At 45.8% G+C, this 21,571-nt stretch overlaps 1 protein-coding gene across 2 annotated transcripts in view; it reads left to right on the top strand.

The window, feature by feature from the left end:
* The first annotated feature begins 875 nt into the window (after positions 1–875).
* The window catches only part of PGPEP1 (pyroglutamyl-peptidase I), a 100,352-nt gene continuing 79,656 nt past the window's right edge, over positions 876–21,571 (top strand). Inside the window, exons 1-2 of one of the 2 annotated variants that reach the window (XM_030220164.1) lie at positions 876–1,071; positions 11,845–11,897. In XM_030220164.1, coding sequence (XP_030076024.1) covers positions 1,038–1,071; positions 11,845–11,897 — 87 coding nt within the window. In that variant the 5' untranslated portion in view covers positions 876–1,037. Of the gene's footprint in view, positions 1,072–1,442; positions 1,462–11,844; positions 11,898–21,571 lie in introns of those variants that run through there. The other variant, XM_030220165.1, reaches the window with a different exon arrangement.

The following is a 21,571-nucleotide window of genomic DNA, read 5'->3' as shown; positions in this document are numbered from 1 at the left end:
GTTGCAGGGGGGGGGGGGGGGGGTGGATGGGGGTAAGAAGGTAAAATGTTGGGACCATTTGTGGGTGTAGGCAGGACAAGAGAAGGTAAAATGCTGGACCATGTATTAGGGGGGAGTTAGAAGGTAAACTTCTGGACCATGTGTGGAAGTACTCATTGACAATTTTAGCCCTATTTACATGTGCTGTGAGACCCAAAAAAAAGTTGGCATAAACCTATGACTTTGGTCTGGAGGGACTCTAAGTAATAAAGATAGACATTACCTTGTGTTTTTTTTTTTTTTAATAGTAGAGATTACAACTATGGCACTGTCCCCTAGTAATATATGTCTGATATAGGCAGTTCTTTTTTCTAGCAAAAAAGGTGCTGGTACTCAAATGCCTGGCCACCCTTCCGGGGTGGAGTAATCACTGAGGGACCCACCCCACAATAGCCAGGCCCCCTGCAACCAGTCACAGAACCTATGACAAGGCAGAATTGGTGTGTAGAGACTAAGCTCTTTCATTAAAACTTGGAGACCATGGGTCAATTTTAGCAGACAATGGAAAAGGTGCCGATACTCAGTACCCCCTAAAAAAAAAAAGCACTGGATATAGGTGATTAGAAAACCCACGATCCTTATTGACCAGGACTCCAAAATCACTTTAGGGTCCATAGCTACAAGGTGTGCCCCTGCCCCTGTACTCCGGTCTTGGAAAACCGCGAAGAAAGAAAGCGAACAATCATCATCACTCACACCCACCGCCCCGAGTCACGTGAACCTGGCAGCTGAGCTGACGCGTTTCTTTCTGCATTTGGGGGGAGCGGCCTGGCATTTTGCGTGCCCTGGTGACGTTAGGTCGCTCTCTGCGCAGTTGCTGGGGGGAGGGGCGGGGACTGAACGCGCGCTCTCGCTCGCTCCTCCCGAGTCTCCCGGCTCGAGGAGGTTCGGCGGCAGACGGCGGTAGTGGCGGCTGGTTCTGGGGGCTTTTGTCGCGTGCCCCGCCCCCCAGGGACACTGCGCGGTAGAAGGCGGCGGCGGGGCCGGCAACGCGAGCGATGGAGCCGGAGAAGAAGGCGGTGGTAGTGACGGGTAAGGGAAAGGGTGAGGAGAGCGGCGGGGGTGACGATTCCCTCTGCTTCTCACACAACTTTCCGCCGGCAGTGGGGGAAGGGAGGTGGCTGAAGGGGGAGTATTTGTTAGACTCGGGACATTTTCAAATGAAAGAGAGGATAGGGAGTAGTTTGAGGACATGGTTGGGGAGGGGGGGTGGTAGGAGCATCTGGAGAAGAGGATAACGGGTACTTTCAGAACACTAACGAGAATGGAAGAAGAGGGAGGGAGGGGAGGTGGCGTATTTGAAGAGGGAGGGAGGGACAATTGTTGAAGATAGAGGTTCGGGGTATTTGAGGAACGGAGGGAGGGGCATTTGTTGAAGGATGAGGGAAGATTGGGGCACTTAGAAGACGGGAGGGAAGAAAAGTAGGTATGGGGGAGAATGAGCATATTTTGAGGAGGGAGGAAATGTAGGAGCATTTGTTGAAGGTAGAGGAGGACGGGGATATTTTGGAGGAGGGGAAATCAGAGGGTGAGTGGAGGAAAAAGAGACGGTTACTGGCCTTTGTTGAGGGTGGAGGTGAGGAGGCCCTTGTGGAGAAGGGTGGGTTGAGAAGTAACATGTAGCTCCCATGGAAACGCACTGTTAACCCTATAGCCAGCGAAAGCCTGCATAAACTTTTCGGGAGAGGCAAAGGAGTGCAGGATTGGCCGCCTCCCACACAGGAGGGACATCTGGTAGCTTCTCACAGGGCAAGAGCAGAATCAGTGTAGGGTAAGGATGAATCTGTTTGTACAGAGAAAACTGATCCGACAAAGTATGGCCTTACCCTTCTCAAAATCTAAACTTAGCCTCCGTTTATTACACAGACGACCTCGATTGTGGAGTAAGCAGAAACACATTCCTTTATTTGGAGATTTAAAAAAATAAAAATAAAACACAACTTTTGCTGCTCACGTTGACTGCCTCTAAGCAGTTCAAATATAAGCCATACCCCGCATAGTGTGATCTACTCTCTAAATTATTTTTTGTGTTTGGAAAAAAATCAGAAACATGGCCTGCAGTGCACATCGTATGTCCGAGGAAGGCAGGGATCATCGAGATAAGTGAACAAAATCTTGACATTTTAAGTGTGTTCTTTTGTCTTTGTAGGATGTGCAAATCCTGCTTGCAGATGCTTGTTTACAGAAATTAGGCAGAAGCAGAGAAAAGAGGGGGTGGAGAGGTCTGCAGTTGAGCATTTTCATGTGCTTGTGGAAGAATGTGTGACAGTGGTGCCCCACAGAAAAAACACAGCTTAACAGGATTCAGGAAGCACTGGCCACAGTTTAACAAAGCTTCTTAAGCTTGTGAGGTTGGAGAAGCGGTGAACAAATAAAAAGCATCTGCCTTTTTACCTCAGGATACAGCTCAAAGAAACTGGAAAATCTGAGCTTCTAGGAAGTGAAAGTGTTTTGCCTTTATAAAGACCATGGGAGCATGTCCAGAAGGCCTCTTAAAAATAAATACAAAAGAACAGACAATGAGTTTAGTTGTTGGGGAAGATATGCTATTGAGCACCAATGAGAAGTTTAGAGACCGTTTGTCTGCCTTATTTTAGGGATGGACATGGAATTAAAGGCAAATGTTGAAGCTTACATTTCTAGGTTCAAAGGTTATTTGGGTGGTGAGGCTGGAATGCAGTTTGAACAGCAGACAGAGACTTTGGCTTTGGATTCATTAGGATTTAAAATCTGTTGTCTGAATCTACCTTGAGAGTACAGTAGATCTTGTATTTTATTTCTTCTTCCCCTAAAAAAGCTTAATATTATTGCTGTTCTATAAATACAAATAATCAAATCATGTGTAAATCTATGCTTGAGGCACCTTTGTATTTTATAAAATGCAAGGGTACAACTCGTCGCCATTCTAACCATACTACTCCCCTGGGAGTTACATGTGATCTGCTTAAAAGTGCACATAGTTTTTTGACAGCATACTTTTCTCTTGTGTACTTATGCAGAATTTATAAAGGTCCTTCTCCATGTGTAAAGTAAGCTTTAGAAAATTGCCCCTTAAAGCGTTCAATATGGACACTAGATACACCATTGCACTGAAGCAGGGTAAAGTCTCTCTCTAATCTTGCTTGCATTATTACTGATTATCTAAAGTTCAAAATGCATGTTTAACTTCAACAGGTTACCTGAGGATGCCTTATTTGATAGCAGCTGTCTTCATTAATAAATATGTTGGGGGGGGGGGGGTGAGTTGAATTTTTATAGCTTTTGGGGGTATTTCTTATAGAAGTGGTAGTGTTTAGAGGAGATCAAATGTTATTAATTAGTGTGGTTGGTAGGTGTCATGAAATAAAGCTTAGACACAATTTTCTGGTAGGTCTGTTGTTCAAGGTAGACTTGGCAAGGAGTGATTAGCAGGAAGGGATCTCTCTATTGGGATCTGCTGGGTATCTGCTAATGACCAGATTGGGCCTGTTATGGCATGTGTATATTTATGAGTTTGGTAACTAGTTTTGAAGTGCTGCAAAAACACCTGTGGCATTTTAAGTCTGTTCATATATAATATTGCCTCAGTAGGGTAAATATTTACATTTTACCATGGCACCCTATTATGTACAGGTGGTGATGGGCTTATGAGAAACTGGGAAAATCTTGTGCTAGTTTTTTCTTGTTGTGCGCTGTCCTTTTTACAGATACAGAATATAACTGTATCAAACAATACTAGAACTTGGGACCATTCCATAAATCATTCCATAAAACTAGCAGGTAATGGGTTTAAAACAAAAAGATTTTCGTCAGTCAAAAAAAAATGTGTGGACAGATTTGTAGAGGTAACCAGGATGATTCTGTGGAGGTCAAAGTGGGATAGGGCTTCTCTCTCATCTGTGCAGTCTGTGCTGGCTGCCAATAGGGTTCTATTCAGGATGTTTTGTAAATTGCAGAAGGGCTGTCAGGATGGGGTTGCCTTTTTGTGGATGATAAAATCTGCCACCCTAGAGTAGTGCTTGTCAACCCAATCCTTGAGGCACACCCAGCCGGTCAGATTTTCAGTGCATGCAATTAATATTGCATGCACTGCCTCCTTGAAATGCATATTCATAAGAATTGCTGTACTGGATCAGACTGAAGAGCCATCTAGTCTAGTATTCTGCTTCTAACAGTGGCCAAGCCAGGTCAGAGGTGTCATTCTACTCAACCTCAGGAATAAGCTTTCCTCATGTTAACCTTACCATTCACTGAGCAGCAGATTTCAATGTATTGTTCATGACACCCAGATCTTTTTCTTGGGTGGTTTCTTAATGTGGAACTTGATATCATTTAGCCATTTTTTGGGTTGTTCTTCCCAAGTGCATCACTTTGCACTTGTCCACATTAAATTTAATCTGTCATTTGGATGCCCAGTCTTTTCATCTCCTAAAGTCCTCCTTCAATTTCTGACAGATCACATGCGATTTAACAACTTCGAATAGTGTACCTGTATATAATATGTAAACCTCTTTGATTGTAACCACAGACAGGTGATTATCAAGTCCCATACCCTTTCCCCCACTCATCATTCCCATTTCCAGAGCACATACAAATATTAAGCACTGGTTCTAGTACAGATCCATAGGGCACTCTTCTGTTCACTTTCTTCTTTTGAGAGAATTGGCCATTTAACACTACTGTTTCTTATCTTTTAAGCCAGTTCTCAATCCACCACAGAACATTGCCTCCTATCATATGTTTTTTTTAAAATTTTCTTAGGAATCTGTTATGGGGGACTTTGTCAAAAGCTTTCTGAAAATCTAGGTACACTACATCAACTGGTTCACCTTTATCCACGTGTTTATTCGCACCTTGAAAGAAATGTAGCAAGTTGGTGAGGCTAAGTTTCCCCTGGTTGAATCCATGTTGACTCTGTCCCTTTAAGCGGTGTTCATCTATGTGTTCAGTAATTTTATTCTTTATAATAGTTTCTACAATTTTTCCAGCACTAAATACTGACCTTGAACAGGTTTTCTCAACTCATTCCTTAGGACACACCCAGCCAGTCATATTTTCAGGATTTCCACAATGATTAGGTATGAGATACACATGCTCTGCCTCTGTTATATATAAACCTATTCACTGTGGAGATCCTAAGAACTTACTGGTTGGGTGTCTGTCAAGGGCTGGGTTTAGAACCACTATCCTAGAGGGTATGGAAAACATGAGGGATCTAGTAAAGATTAAAGAATGGTCTAGAACAGTGCTCTGGGACCTCCTGGGCAATCAATTTTTCAGGTATCTACAGTGAAATATGCTTTAGAGATATTTGTATACAGTGGAGACAGTGCAAGTTAATCTCTCATGCATATTCACTGTGGATAGCTGAAAAACTGCTCAGATGGTCCCTGGGGCCCAAGTTGAAAACAACTGATTTCAAATTTGACAGTTAAGATCTAAGGTTGAAAAAAAAATGCAGGATCACACTTTGGCTGCAGTGCAGTATAGAGGGTAAAGTACTGTGCATGAAAGAATAATGGGGTCTGGAGGTGATAGATTCTGATGATCTTAAAGTAGCCAGACAAGTAGAAATGACCTTGACAAAGGATAATTGTGTGCTAGGGAGAGGATTGGTCAGCAGGAAAAAGGTGTTAATGCTTCTGTATGTCTCTGAGACCTCATTTGGAGTACTGTGAGCAAATCTGGAAATCACACCTTCAAAAAGATATAAGTAGGGTTCAGTTAGTCCAGAGGGTGACCACAAAAATGGTCTGTGCTGTCTTTTTGTCATAAAACATATAGAGACATGCTTACAGATCTAAATATGTATACTCTGGAGGAAAGGCAGAATAAGGGAGACATATTTACATATCTCCAAGACATACCTGTACAGGAGGCAGGCCTGTTGAACAAGTGGTCCTAGGATTTATTTATTTATTTATTTATTGCATTTGTATCCCACATTTTCCCACCTATTTGCAGGCTCAATGTGGCTTACAGAGTTTGGTTATGACATAGTTATTCCATAATAACAGATACAATTATTACTGTTCAGAGATTAGGTAAGGGAGAGAGAAGGTATTAGGCGGATAGAGGTGGACTGTAATAAACTGTGTGGATTGGTGAGGTAGTTTGTAAGGCTATGTGTTTTCTTTGTAGGCCTTGTGGACGAGATGTGTCTTCAGGGATTTGCGGAAGTTATTTATTTCGTCGATAGCTTTCAGGTCTGTAGGTAGTGCATTCCACACTACGTGCTTAGGAGAAGGTGGTGGTGTGTATCAGCTTGTATTTAGGTCCTTTACAGCTGGGGAAGTGCAGATTGAGAAATTGCTGGATGATCTTTTGGCATTTCTGGGAGGCAAGTCCACAAGGCTTAGCATGTAGATTGGGGTGTCTGCTTGAATGATTTTGTGTACAATCGTGCAGATCTTGAACGCAACACGTTCCTTGAGTGGGAGCCAGTGAAGTTTCTCTCTTAGTGGTTTTGCACTTTCATATTTCGTTTTTCCAAATATGAGTCTGGCGGCGGTATTCTGGGCTGTTTGGAGTTTTTTGATAGTCTGTTCTTTGCAGCCAGCGTACAGTGCATTACAGTAGTCTAGATGACTTATTACCATTGACTGTACCAGGGTACGGAAAATATATCTCGGGAAGAAAGGTTTTACTCTTTTGAGTTTCCACATGGAGTAGAACATCTTTTTCGTTGTGTTCTTCACGTGAGTATCAAGTGTAAGGTTTCGGTCGATGGTAACTCCAAGAATTTTTAGATTTTGTGCGATGGGGAGAGAACAGTATGGTGTGGTTATTGTGGAGGAGTAGTTTTTGTTGTGAGGTGAGTACAAGACATTGTGTTTTCTCTGCGTTTAGTTTCAGCTGGAATGCATCTGCCCAGGAGTGCATGATTTGTAGGCTTTGGTTGATTTCATTGGTAATTTCGTTTAGATCATGTTTGAGTGGGATGTAAATCGTGACGTCGTCTGCATATATGTAGGGATTAAGGTTTTGATTGGCTAGAAGTTTGGCTAAATGTATCATCATTAGATTGAAGAGAGATGGTGATAGGGGGGATCCTTGGGGAACTCCACATTCAGGTGTCTATGGGGGTGATATGTCTGCATTCTTTACTTGATATGATCTTGTGGTCAGGAATCCTTTGAACCATGTGGGAGGGAGTAAGAGTACTCTAAGGAAATATATTTAAGGAACGGATCTTGGATGCATGGAGCCACCCCCCACTGGAGATGGTGGTGATAAGCTCAGGTTGTGAATTTAAGAGCATGAGAGAGGCACAGAGGATCTTTGCCCATCCACAGGTCTTCTCTCTGCCTGAATTGGACAGGCTGTAAGATCTTTTCTTTTCTGTTGTATTCTGTTAATGATTTAGATGCTAACAGTTTGAATGAAAAACGTGTGAAGAATAAAACTCTGTTGCACTTGGGTCAAGCATTGGATTTGTACTTGTTGGCAGCAAAAGCATTTTGGTGGTAAGAGTCTTACAAGGACCTCCTCTGGAGTACCATTCCGTGGGGGGGGGGGGGGGATTCATGAAGCAGCATTAGAGCCTTCGTGCCGGCGTTAAATGCTAATAAGCCCATTTTATACCAGTGGGCTTCTTGGCATTTAGCACATGCTAAGGCCCTAACGCTGCTTGATGAATACCCCCCCCCCCCCCCGTCTTGAAACAGTCATCATCTGGCCTTAAATTGGCAAGAATATTATGAATTTTGACATGTTAAAAAAACATGACTGTTTTGCTGCCAGTTATTCTCAGTAGGAAGGGATGATATTGATCAGACAGTGATTGACTATTTACTGTTGCCTATTGCTCTAGAAGATCGTTGGAAAGGGATAGGGTGGTTTTTATATTTCAGTTTAATATTTTACAGGTTTTGGTTATTTTAAATTGTTTGAAATCCACTTTCTATATAATCTATTGATTTGAAAAGGTGGAGGAGTGGCCTAGTGATTAGGGTGGTGGACTTTGGTCCTGGGGAACTGAGGAACTTAGTTCAATTCCCACTTCAGGCACAGGCAGCCCCATGTAAGCCGCATTGAGCCTGCCATGAGTGGGAAAGCGTGGGGTACAAATGTAACAAAAAAATAAAAAAATTAAACCTACATTTTATAAAAAAAAATTTCTAGCCTTAACCATCTACTATTTAGATTTTTTTGCGTGGGAAAGAAGGCCAAATTAAGATTTCAGATTTTGCTTTGAGGTTGGGGTCAAGGAGGTTTTAGTTTGCCTAACATGAAATTGTATAATCAGTTGTGCTTGTTGCATCATGTTGGTGATTGGATGTTGCACCATCACTTTTACACCCCTTTGAAGATAGAACAGCAGGCATTTTATACTCCTTACAACTTTTTCTCCCTGCTTCATAGTCACTAATCTAATCTTCCTTGGCACCTTAGACAACATGTTCTGCTTCATGTGCTCCTTACACACTTAGGGAGCAACACATATCTTACAGATCAACTTCCTATTCAAGGCAATATGGCTTTTGAACCTGGGATGGATAACAGCACATTTGTCCATAGGCACGTAAGGGTATAGTTTTGTTGGAACATCTAGGTCAGGACGGACATCTACTTTCCTTTGAGGTCCTACAACAACGTATAGCTGTTGCTTGGGGAAAGAGGTTTGCATACTGCCAGGTGAAACACTGTGTTTCCTCCTTGGATAGTGTGAAATTGAGCCTACGTATGGAGATCTTAATTCAAAATTTCTTCCAGGATATTTCTGAATCTGTTAGGAATACATAAAGCCCTGCTTAAATGGGAGCCTGGGAAGGACCTTGAAGCAATTTGACAGAGGTGGGCAGGCACTTGCAAATCTCTTTGGCAAACTGGGAGCTTTTGACTAATAGTAAGTGTATACCCTCCCTTACCCCATGTGTGAGACTTTGGGAATGATATTTTTGAGTTTTGCACAGAACCTACTTTACCCAGCAGCAACTCAGTCATTTAGATGGCAATTCTTCCTCCCTTTGTCTTAAATATGAGCGGGATATTGGGATATTGAGTCCTTTTTTTTTTTTCCACTCTTTTGGTCTTGCCCAGTGATATAAGATTTTTGGGCCAGATTAACTCACTACGTGGGCAGGTTGTTGGGTGGTAGGGTGCTTGGAGCAGTGAAACAACTTTTACTAGATAAACCAGGGGTATTCTGGGGGTGTTTTGTAAAATGTGATTGGTGGGCCGTAAGTGTATTCTTCAGTATTGGACACTGTCAGATCCCCTGGCATATTGGCAATGTAAGAATTGGCTGCATCTGTTGGCCATCTGGGAGGCCAGAGATGCTAGGGGCTCACTTAAATGCAACCCCCCCCCCCCCCCCCCCACACACACACACACACACTTCTTGCTAGTATGGGATTCTTACTTACGAACCCATGGCTCACAGGGTTGCAGTTTGCTCCTTAATACCCTATAGTATTATTTTACTACAACTTGACAGCAGTTTACCATGATGTTTGTCTAGTTCTCCATCCACCCCATCGTCTTGCTTTTGGGAGAGGGAGGGGGTGATACAGTTTGGGGTTTTCCCATGTATCAGTTGGTTGAGGCTCAGAGGACCATAAGAACGCAGGTCCTCTGGCTATAATTGATGTTTTTTTTTTTTTTTTAGTTTGGGGGAAAGGGGTAGTTTAGAGGGTTTTTTTTTTTGATGGGTTGGTTTGTGTAGGGTAATTTTGGTTAGTTGTGCAGGGGGAGGATTTGGGGTTCTCATACCTCGCACTAACATTGTTTTTTGTCTCATCTACAATGTAAACCGCACTGAACCCTGGAAAAAGGGATATTAGCCTGTGTGGATGTTGCACAAGTGTAATTATTGCAAGTTTGCTTTCCAGATCTGACCCTGACCCCTGGGCTGAGTGGGAATCTTAGCATGCAACTGTGACATCTACAGATGAGACCCACAGTTTGTATGTACCAGGTTCCATAGGGGAGACCCACAGTTTGTATGTACCAGGTTCCATAGGGAAGCCCCAGTTGTGTAGGAAAGAAGGGAGAGGCTGGTTTTGGAGAACACTCAGAAAAATTGGTGGGTTAAGGCTTCTGTAGGCAGATCTAAATGAACTAGAATCCAACTACTGCTACATCTTCTCCTATGATCACAATATTGTATTTTCACAGAGTGATATCAAATAGGTATTTCAAATTAGCAGCTATGACCAATTTATCTAGCCTTTAAGATGCAGAAAATGTACAGATTTGTACTCGCAGAACTCAGCAATTTTTTCAGTCCTGTTTGACCTCGAGCCAATTTCCTCCATACTATATTTCTCAGCCATAGGCATCATGTGGGTATGATGGATGCTACAAATCATAGACATGTTTCTTAAAATTTACTGTACCAAGACAATCAAGGGTCTAGGCAGTGCACAATAAAATTCTAAATACATAAAATCAAATGAAGGAATGCTGTAGAATAGCAGACCAGCATTCATTCAGAGAACATAGAAGTACATCAAATCACTGAAAGGTCCAGGACATACTCCAGGCTGTTTTAAGCCCTAGCTGAGCTTGTTGATAACATCTCATGGAATGAACTTGTTACAGTTTTCAGATCTTAAAATACAGATATAGTGTGAGGGTATGGGTCAAAAACAAGTTGCAGCTAGAGAGTTATTAGAGGTTCAGGGCAGCATACCATGGGGCAGTACACACATTTTTAAATAAACGGTGCATCTGTCTTCAGAAATGGATGACATAACTTCCTCATTTAAAAGAATGTTCTCTTTACAGTCTGGCCCATGGCCTGTGTGACATTTTGGGTGCTTCTGCCAGAGATTCTGTTGCCAAAGCAAGAGATCTGATACATGCAGAATTTGCATCAGTGAAAATGTGTTCTCGGTCAATTAGAAGCCCTACCCCTGCTCCAGAAGAATGCAGAGTCATGCTGGAGGATAGCTTCCATACCATTACCCTTATGTGTCTTACTTTTTGAGGAGACCAGTACTTTGATTTATATGTTTTTCTTTTCATTACTGTTTTCAACAACCTTGTTGAAAATTAAATCATCAAATTGAGACCTGATGTACAAACCAAGTCCCATAGCTGCTACAATTCTAACAAAGCATATCAATGATACTGTCAGAACATTGCAGACGTCAACGGTCATTGAGAGTTCAATTAGAAGTACAACCACTGTGGCTTGGAGAAACATTGGTAGAACCTCATGTTAGTTGGCCTTCAATATACCCAATCCTCAAACCCTTTTTAGAAGGCAACTTTCTAAAGCCATATCTGTGAGGCAGAAGTGTTTGAACCATGATAATGGGCTAGTTTGAAAATTGCCCACCATTTTTGTAAGTGGGATTAGGTTGGGAGAACAGTGCATTTTGTTTTGCATTAAAAACAATACAATGTTCAATAAAGACTTCTTCAAATAAAAAGAAAATGGGTAAATCACTGTAGGAGGTTTTTCCCCATGACAGTGATTAAAGCCAAATTCTGTGGCTGATCTTTGTTGGTACCAAACCTACATGTATTAAATCATAGTGTTTGCTCCAGTAAATACACCCTAATTCACAAGCTAGGTACATCGCAGCTGAAAAATGGTTTGTCTTGTTTAGACAAATTAACACATTTGTACAGAAAATTAAGGTGTTTTTTGACATGCTTAAATGTTTTACTAGTCTGGATGGGTCTGTTTTTTTACTGGCTGTCATCTTTTATGTTATATGAAGATGTGGAAGTAATTCTTGAAAGCTGCATACTAATATATTTAAAATAGAAAAGATTTTGTCCCCTCTTGCTCCCTCTCCTTCCAAAAACATAAACATTTCTTCTATTGGCAATGATATTATAATTGTACACTCTTAATTTCTGTCATTTCAGGGTTCGGGCCATTTGGAGAGCATGCGGTCAATGCCAGCTGGGTTGCAGTTCAGGTAATAAGTTATGCTAGCTTGTGTAAATTTAAACTTATGTAAAATGATAGTTCTATGCAGTTCATGCCACAGACAAGCACACTGAGAAGAGCTCAGCAGATAAGGGGGTAAACCCATTCTACTTTTTGCCTATGCCAACATGAAGCAGTTTCAGAAAAATAAAACTTAAATATCTGAATTTCAGATTTGCCTATTGGTGTTTACTCTGTAGAAGGGACTGCAAGGAGACAACCTTGCATATATTCTCATCTGTATTAGGGGGGGAAGGAGCATGGTATATTTTGATTGTGTTGGGTACATATAAATTGGGGTTTTTTTTTTTGCACACTGGTATTGATACATATTCAGACATTTATATTTCAAGAACATGCAGTAACTATTTTTAGTATTGACTTTCATATTTATGGTGTAGGTATTTTTTGCACACTGGTATTGATACATATTCAGACATTTATATTACATGCAGTAACTATTTTTAGTATTGACTTTCATATTTATGGTGAAGGTATTTTTTGTTGCAATTGCCATTCATAGCCATATTCTGGTTCAGAGGTGCAGAAAGAGAAAAGAGCTCAGCATGGTTTGGAACACGTGTGATTTGGTGGCTTTGTGCAAGGTTTAGAAGGAGCAAACTTCATGGGGATAACCAGATAACAAAGACTGCTCAAGTGTTGTGATCTGCATGTTAATGCAAAGACAGAACAGAAATCAATCAAACAATCTTGATGAATGCTTTTTACTTCTAGGCTGAACTAGCCAGGCTATATCAGAGCTTTTAATTGCTGCAGACTGAAATCCTGTATTTCCTTTATCGTTTCTCCCTGATATGTATAACTTTAACTGAAGCTCTAGATGATTTTCATATGCAGTAAAATTCAGGTAAATCTTTACAGGTGGTCTAAAAGAGATGTGAAGTAAAAATGGCATGGCAGCCCTAGTTTTGGTAGTTCAAGCCAGCGGTAACTAATGTCAAAATCCTTTTTTTGATATTAAGCAGAAATGTCTACAGAAACTAATTTAAAGGTATCTGATTCAGATATTAATCAGGCTGGCAAACTCAAGTTGTTAAGGTGACAGAATGCATTTTTTTTTTAAATTCATGAATACAGCTATTGGCAAAGTCCAGGTCTTGAGTTTTTATCCCCAAAAAGTTGGTTGTGTATTTGATTGAAACGGATTTTCGTTGTGGGTTTGAGTGCTATGAAGTCTGTTTAGGTCCTGATTTTAAACTACTGGGGAACCAATGCAGAAAAGTGTGCTAGACTTCAGCCAGTCATGCACAGACTAGCATGCGTACCAGCGCACAGTCCATTTAAATTCATGATAAATAAGGCTGTTGGCTGCTCTGCACACTTCCCTGCATTTGCATTTAAGACCAAAAGGGATAGGGGCTTTAACACTAGGTCTGAGATGGTGTTAAGTTAGCTCAGAACATCTGCGGTAGTGTTAGGATTTCTTGTCTGTTTTCTTCTCTATTCTGTGAGCTTAAAGATCTGCAACTGTTTTGTAGCATGTGGGAGCTGTGCTGGTACAAAGAGCATAACTGCTGGACTGTTGGGAGACCAGTGTTTGCGCACAAAAAATTGTATCAGCTCCCTGAGTTGCATGCGCTTACATTTATTTATATATTTTGCTCACTACTTTTTCAGTAGTAGCTCAAGGTGAGTTACAGTCAGGTACACTGGATATTTCTCTGTCCCAGGAGGGCTTACAATCTAATTTTGTACCTGAGGCAATGGAGGGTTAAGTGGCTTGCCCAAGATCACAAGGAGCAGCAGTGGGATTTGAACCGGCCACCTCTGGATTACAAGACTGGTGCTCTAACCACTTGGCTACTCCTCCACTCACATCTACATATGTGCTGGATTCTCTGTGTAAATATTGGTATTGTAAAATTTTTATCACAGAAATAGCATTCAGGCACGTGCAACTCCAGGTGTGTGCACAGTATAGCTGCCATTAGCACAGACCTGTTTCCACATGTGCCCAGTTTGCTCTTCCATGTTTATGTGTAACTTTTACAGAGTGCCAGTTTGCATATTCAAAATTTTGGCATTACACCTCTAAATTGTCTCTACATTGGCCCCTGGGTTATCTGCCCCCTGAGTCCCTATTTACTTTGCCTTGTTGTGGTGGTCTGATATAGGCAGTGGTTCATGTTTGCCCTGCAAAGACCCAGTTTATCTTAGACCCAGGTGTGCCCTGTAGACTATGAAGCTAATTGGCTGCTGTTACTCTCCCCTTAATGTGTGTCTGACTAAGCTGGAGCATAAGGAGGCATTGGGGATTGGGTTGGATGGGGGGTGGGGGGGTCAAAGTGTATTTTGACATTTACGGGTTACAATTGCTGTCAGGGTGTCTAGACAGATCTGATAAGGATATTAGAGGCGAACAAAGAGGTTCATTGTTCAAAGGTCAGGGAATGGGGCAGACATGTTCTTTTTCTGTATTTGCCGGATATACAAAGCAGCAGACAATAAGTTGTCTACGAGACCTGAGGATTTCTTTTCAGTGCTGAAAAGAAGGGCATGCATGCTGCGATTACAGCTAAAGACAACATTTTACTGAGCTTGTTAAAAAAGAACGCTCCCATAAAACGACAGAATGCAGTAGAATGAGCTGGCAGAATGTGAGAAATAGTCAAAAATTCAGACATTTTTTTAAAATCATGTTTTTAATTTATTTTGTAAAGTGCTTCAGAATGAGAACTCTTTATGTGGGTAACTTATTTTTTTCCAGTTATATTGCATTATTTGCATACAGGAAGTTACCATCATTTCCCGTAGTCCTTATGGGCAGTCAGAGCCGGAGCTGGAAGCCATCCATCTTGCCTGAGGCTGTTTTGTGTCCTGAGCCGTTTGTACTGAACTTTTGGGTGTCCACTCCAGGTCATGCTTGGATATTATCCAGCCATCTTTTGTGTGTGTGTGTGTACATGCAGGGGAAATATATATTTATAATTTAAAAAATTTAACTTTTGGGTTGGACTACTGTAATACTTTTTCTCAGAAGACAAGCAGGTCATTCCTTGTCATCAAGCAGATGAAGCCATTACGTATGGGTTGTGTCCATCAACCAGCAGGGGGAGATAGCACTCAACTTTTCTCAGTGCCTCATGGCTAGCTAGCTCCACTGCATCTTCAGTATTCTCCATCTCCTCAAGCAGGGTGGCTGCATCTTCTTCGAGCTCCATCAAAAATCTGCCTGGGGGTGGCTCCTGGCTTGCCAGTTGTTAGCCGGGGTGTTAGAGGCTATAGCAGCTTCACTTTGAAGGCACATAGGTCAGCCCTTTCCCTGCCTTACCCATGCCCCCGTGGATGTGGACATATTAGCTTGCTTTTCCCTGTCCTTTCCCACTCAGTGGATGCAGGCACATTGGTTCGCCTTTCCCACTTATCTGAGCCTCCGGAGTGTTTTTATTTACCTCTTTTTGCCTCTGCTTTCCTCACAGGGTTTAAAAAAAAAAAAAGTTGCGTCGCGCTTTAGCGCAGCGATCTTGGAAAAGAGGTTCTTTTCTTGAGATTCTTCTGCAGGACCGGAGCTGTGATACTCGGTCTAGTGAGGTAAGAGTGTTTCCATATCATCATGCTGATCAATCCATAGACTGGTGGGTTGTGTCCATCTACCAGCAGGTGAAGATAGAGAGCAATCCTTTTGCCTCCCTATATGTGGTCATGTGCTGCCGGAAACTCCTCTGTATGTTCTCTATCTCAGCAGGTGGTGGTCACACACAGCAGCAGCTCTGGCTAGGCCTCCAAGCCTAATTTTTAGGTTTTGTTGAGTGCCTGGGGTTGAGGGCTCTTCTTGAGCAAGTGCAAACCTGGTGGCGCCAGGTCCCTCCTTTTCTCCCCCCTCCCGCTGGCTCCGTTAAAAAAAAAAAAAAAAATTTTGGACGTCCTTAAAGGCGTTTATTTCGACGTTTATTTAAACGTTTATTGCAGCTACTCACTGGGACACCAGGTCGTTACAGCTCGGAGCGAGAAGCAGGTAATTTTTACCTTTTTTATAGCGGGCAGGGGGTTCCCCGATTGATCTCCACGTGGCCTATGGTGTCGGAGGGCGAGGGCGCGAAGAATCGCTCCCCGGACCGCGTGTGCGCTCCTAACGGGGATGCGGGGGTATTAAAGTGTGATTCGCCCTTGTTGGGTGTCAGTTCGGAGGCCGGTCAGTGTCCCGGGTCTTCCTCCGGTGCGGCGGTTTTTCCCGCCATAAACGCCCATCCCCCGCTGCTCGCTTCCGCCATCTTGGCCGGCCACTCTGCTCGGACGGCTTCTTCTTGGGCCGCCCTTGAGCTGGGAGACGTTCATGCCATGGCCGCCTTTGATTTGGGCAACGGCAAAAAAGCGGCTAAAGTTAAGCGCCGTTCTTCCCGCGCGGCTCCTTCGCGGAGTGTTGCGCCGGACGCCATCTTGGATGCGCAGCATGTTTCTCCCCCGCTCTTGCGAGCGCCGGTTGAGGGTGCGTCTAGGGCTGTGGCCCAGGCTGCTGAAGTGCACAGTCTGGGGGGTTTCTCCCCCGAGTTTATTTTGCTGCTGCATCAGGCCTTCATTATGCAAAACGCTGCCCCTTCTCCCTTGTCCGATAAAGGGGTTGAGGCCCCCGGAAGTAAATGCCCTCGGGTGGATTCCCAGGCCTTAGAGGACTCTGTTTCCTCTGATGTAGATGAGGGCAGCGTATCTGAGTTCTCCCAACGGTCCTTTGGGGATTCCTTGGAGGAGACGGATTCCCGCTCGGATGGAGCGGATGACCCCTCTGCAGCGCGGATCTTTCGCTCAGAGGATTTGCCCAACCTGTTAGTGCAGGCCATGAGCATTTTGAAGATTTCCTCTCCGGAGGATGTCTCTCCCTCAGCCCCTGTTGGCTCTGCCATTATGCTGGGGACGAAGCGCCCGCCTAGAACCTTCCACGTGCATAATGCCATGCACACCTTAATTTCGGCTCAATGGGATGTCCCGGAAGCGAGCCTCAAAGTGGCTAGGGCTATGTCCCGCCTCTATCCTTTGCCTGAAAGTGAACGGGAGGCCTTTCTTTGGCCTACCGTGGATTCTTTAATCACTGCGGTGACTAAGAAAACGGCGTTGCCGGTGGAAGGTGGCACCTTCCTTTAGTGACGCCCAAGACAGAAGATTGGAAGCGGCTTTAAGGTCGTCCTTCGAGGCGGCTGCCTTAAGTTTGCAGGCCTCAGTTTGCGGCTCCTATGTGGCCAGGGCGTGCCTGACGATGGTGCAGCGGGCTTTCCCCTCGGATCCTTCCTTGAGGGCTGACTGGCCGGCCCTGGAATCGGGCTTGGCTTATTTGGCAGACTTACTGTATGATGTCTTGAGAGCCTCGGCTAAAGGCATGGCTCAGACAGTCTCTGCGCGGCGCTGGCTTTGGCTGAAACATTGGTCTGCGGACCACGCCTCTAAGTCCCGCCTGGCTAAGTTGCCTTTTAAAGGCAAGCTGCTCTTTGGGGTCGAGCTGGACAAAATCGTGACCGATCTCGGCACGTCTAAGGGCAAGAGGTTACCAGAGGTCAGGGCTCGGGCCAGTGCTCGCCCCGGTATCTCCAGAGGACGGTTTCAGGAAGCCCGTCGGTACCGCCCGGGCAAGTCGGGCTCCTCTGCCCCCTCTTCCTTCAAAAGGAACTTCTCCCCCAAGCAGCATTCCTTTCGCAGAGACCGCCGTCCCGGAGGTACGCCCTCCGGTCTTCCCCCAGGGTCTCGTACCCAATGACGGGGTCCTGGTCCATGGCCCTGTGCAGATTGGAGGACGCCTGTCCTCGTTTCTGGGCGAGTGGACCAGAGTAACTTCAGACGCTTGGGTGCTGGAAGTCATCAGAGACGGCTACAAGTTAGAGTTCTGCCGACCCTTAAGAGACGGGTTTGTACTCTCTCCCTGCAAGTCTCCGGTCAAAGCTGTGGCAGTGCAGCAGACCTTGGACAACCTGATACGCCTGGGTGCGGTCGTTCCGGTGCCAGAAAATCAGATTGGCAAGGGACGTTACTCCATTTACTTTGTGGTACCAAAGAAAGGAGGTTCTGTCCGGCCTATCCTCGACCTCAAAGGGGTCAATCGGGCCTTGAAAGTGCGGCACTTTCGCATGGAGACTCTCCGCTCTGTTATAGCGGCAGTGAAGGCAGGAGAGTTCTTGGCTTCCTTGGACATCAAGGAAGCGTACCTGCATATTCCCATCTGGCCTCCTCATCAACGCTTTCTGCGTTTTGCAGTCCTGGGCTGACACTTCCAGTTCAGAGCCCTCCCTTTCGGGTTGGCTACTGCTCCGCGGACCTTCTCCAAAGTAATGGTGGTCATCGCGGCCTTCCTGCGAAAGGAAGGAGTACAAGTCCATCCTTATCTGGACGACTGGTTGATCCGAGCCCCCTCTTATGCAGAGTGCGGCAAAGCTGTGGACCGGGTGGTTGCTCTTTTGAGCTCCCTGGGGTGGATCATCAACTGGGAGAAGAGCCAGCTGCGCCCAACTCAGTCCCTGGAATATCTGGGAGTTCGATTCGACACCCAAGTGGGCAGAGTGTTCCTGCCAGACAATCGGATTGTCAAACTTCAGGCTCAGGTGGACCAGTTCCTAGTAGCCTCTCCTCTTCGGGCTTGGGACTATGTGCAGCTGTTGGGCTCTATGACTGCCACGATGGAAGTAGTGCCCTGGGCCAGGGCTCATATGAGACCACTACAACTCTCTCTGCTGCAGCGCTGGACTCCGATGTCGGAGGATTATGCTGTGCGCCTTCCCTTGGACCCAGCAGTGCGCAAGGCGCTGAGCTGGTGGACGCAGACAGACAAGTTGTCTGCAGGAATGCCTCTGGTGACCCCGTAGTGGATTGTCGTCACGACGGACGCCTCTTTGTCAGGCTGGGGAGCCCACTGCTTGGGAAGGACAGCGCAGGGGCTCTGGTCTCCTGCAGAGGCAAAGTGGTCTATCAACCTCCTGGAACTCAGAGCCATTTGGTTGGCGCTTTTGGAGTTCATCCCGGTACTGGCGTTGAAGCCAGTACGGGTCCTGTCGGACAATGCCACGGCTGTGGCCTATGTCAACCGCCAGGGAGGTACCAAGAGCGCCCCTCTAGCCAAGGAGGCCATGAATCTATGCCAGTGGGCGGAAGCGAACCTGGAACAGCTGTCAGCGGCCCACATTGCCGGAGTCATGAATGTCAAGGCGGACTTTCTCAGTCGCCATACCTTGGATCCCGGAGAGTGGCAGCTATCTGCTCAGGCGTTCTTGGACATCACGAAGTGCTGGGGCCAGCCGAGCCTAGATCTGATGGCGTCATCGGCCATTTGCCAAGTGCCGCGCTTTTTCAACAGAGGACGGGACCCTCGATCCCTGGGAGTAGATGCTCTTCTCCAACAGTGGCCGACACAAGAGCTTCTCTATGTGTTCCCGCCCTGGCCCATGTTGGGCAGGGTGCTAGACCGGGTGGCAAAGCATCAGGGTCCCGTGGTGATGGAGGATCCCTCCCCCTTTGGTCTTACGGCCTGGCTATTGAGCGGCAGCGTCTGAGAAAGAAGGGCTTCTCAGACAAGGTCATCGCCACTATGCTAAGAGCGAGGAAGCTCTACTTCTACTGCTTACGCCAGGGTTTGGCGTACCTTTGCAGCGTGGTGTGAAGCGGGCGCACTTTCTCCCTTCACTGCTCCAATTTCTTCAGTGTTGGCGTTCCTGCAAGAAGGTCTGGAGAAAGGCCTGTCGTTCAGTTCCCTTAAAGTCCAGGTAGCGGCTCTGGCTTGCTTCAGGGGCCGCCTGAAGGGTGCTTCCCTGGCTTCGCAGCCAGATGTGGTGCGCTTTCTCAAGGGAGTTAATCACCTGCGCCCTCCTCTGCACTCAGTGGTGCCTGCATGGAATCTCAACCTGGTGCTAAGAGCCTTGCAGAAGCCGCCTTTTGAACCCTTGTCAAGGGCATCTCTGAAAGACCTGACGTTGAAAGCAGTCTTTTTGGTGGCTATCACTTCAGCCAGAAGAGTTTCCGAGCTCCAGGCACTCTCATGTCGAGAGGCCTTTCTGCAGTTCACTGAGGCAGGAGTGTCTATTCGCACAGTGCCTTCCTTCCTGCCCAAGGTTGTTTCTCGCTTCCATGTGAATCAGCAACTCTGTCTCCCTTCCTTTCGTAGGGAGGACTACCCAGAGGAATACTCTGCTCTCAAATATCTGGATGTGAGACGAGCCATCATCAGATACTTGGAAGTGACCAATGATTTCCGGAAGTCGGATCATCTGTTTGTCCTGTTTGCAGGTCCTCGTAAGGGTCTGCAGGCTGCTAAGCCTACAGTGGCAAGATGGGTCAAGGAAGCCATTGCAGCGGCTTATGTGGCCGCGGGGAAGGTGCCGCCTATCCAGCTGAAGGCTCACTCCACTAGAGCTCAGGCGGCCTCGATGGCAGAGGCCGGGTCCGTCTCCTTGGAAGAGATTTGCAAGGCGGCAACTTGGGCATCGGCCCATACCTTCTCCAGGCATTACCGCTTGACTGTGGCTGCTCGGGCGGAGGCCCGGTTTGGAGCTTCAGTTTTGCGGTCAGGGATTTCTATGTCCCGCCCTGGGTGAGTACTGCTTCGGTACATCCCACCAGTCTATGGATTGATCAGTATGATGATATGGAAGGTAAAATTATGTATCATACCTGATAATTTTCTTTCCATTAATCATAGCTGATCAATCCATAGCCCCTCCCAGATATCTGTACTGTTTATATTCTGGTTGCATTTCAGGTTCAAGTTTAGTCTTCAGTTCCTGTTCAGGAGGACTTCGTGTTCAAGTTTTTCAATGGATTCTTCAAGAGTTGAGACGAATTTGTGTTACAGTGAGCTGCTGCATTCCTCTCCCCTCCGTTTTACGGGGCTGGATTGAGACTTAAATTCTGCCGGCGCTCCCTCCCGCTTCGTGCGGCTGTAGGGCAGCTTTGTACCCCTCCCGCTTCGGCGGTGTTAGGGTCAGTCAGCTCCTCCCGCGGTTGCGGTTGCAGGATAAGCCAGATCCCCCCGCATCGGCGGGTGTGGTGTCCCTCCCCCGCTCCGCGGGGATGAGCTGGACAGATTCCCCTCCCCCATTTGTGTAGGGATGAGCTGGGTTAATTCCCCTCCCCCGTTTCGGCGGTGGTGAGCTGGGCAGAGTGTCCCTTTGTGGGTGTAATTCTCTAAGTGCTGAGTCCTGCGGATGGAGCTTGGATATCGACATACTGAGGAGTTTCCGGCAGCACATGACCACATATAGGGAGGCAAAAGGATTGCTCTCTATCTCCACCTGCTGGTAGATGGACACAACCCACCAGTCTATGGATTGATCAGCTATGATTAATGGAAAGAAAATTATCAGGTATGATACATAATTTTACCTTTCTGATTCCTCCGGGGTAGGCCCGCGATCGGGGCGTTTTTGGTGCGAACCGCCATTTTTGAATTTTACCGCCGTTTTCGGCGATGGCTGCGGAGACTGTAAAGCGCTGTTCTAAATGTGGCAAGCGCAAATCAGCAGCGGGGCTCTGTAATTCGTGCTGTACAGACGGTAGAGCCGGCCCGAGTATGGCGAGCGGCGATCTTTTGCGCTCTGAGCTGGCAGCGGACGCCATTTTGTATTTTCCACATGGCGCGGCCTCCGTTGCGACGGAGAGCCCTGAATCCGGGGGGGGGGGGGTGTCCTCTGAGTGAGGCTAATAATAGAGCTGATAGCCCTGGGCAGGATCTGG

Source organism: Microcaecilia unicolor, chromosome 11, assembly GCF_901765095.1.
Source record: "Microcaecilia unicolor chromosome 11, aMicUni1.1, whole genome shotgun sequence".
In the NCBI taxonomy this organism is placed as follows: Eukaryota; Metazoa; Chordata; class Amphibia; order Gymnophiona; family Siphonopidae; genus Microcaecilia; species Microcaecilia unicolor.
The sequence above is the reverse complement of the archived record's forward strand: the minus strand, read 5'-3'. Positions and strand labels throughout refer to the sequence as shown.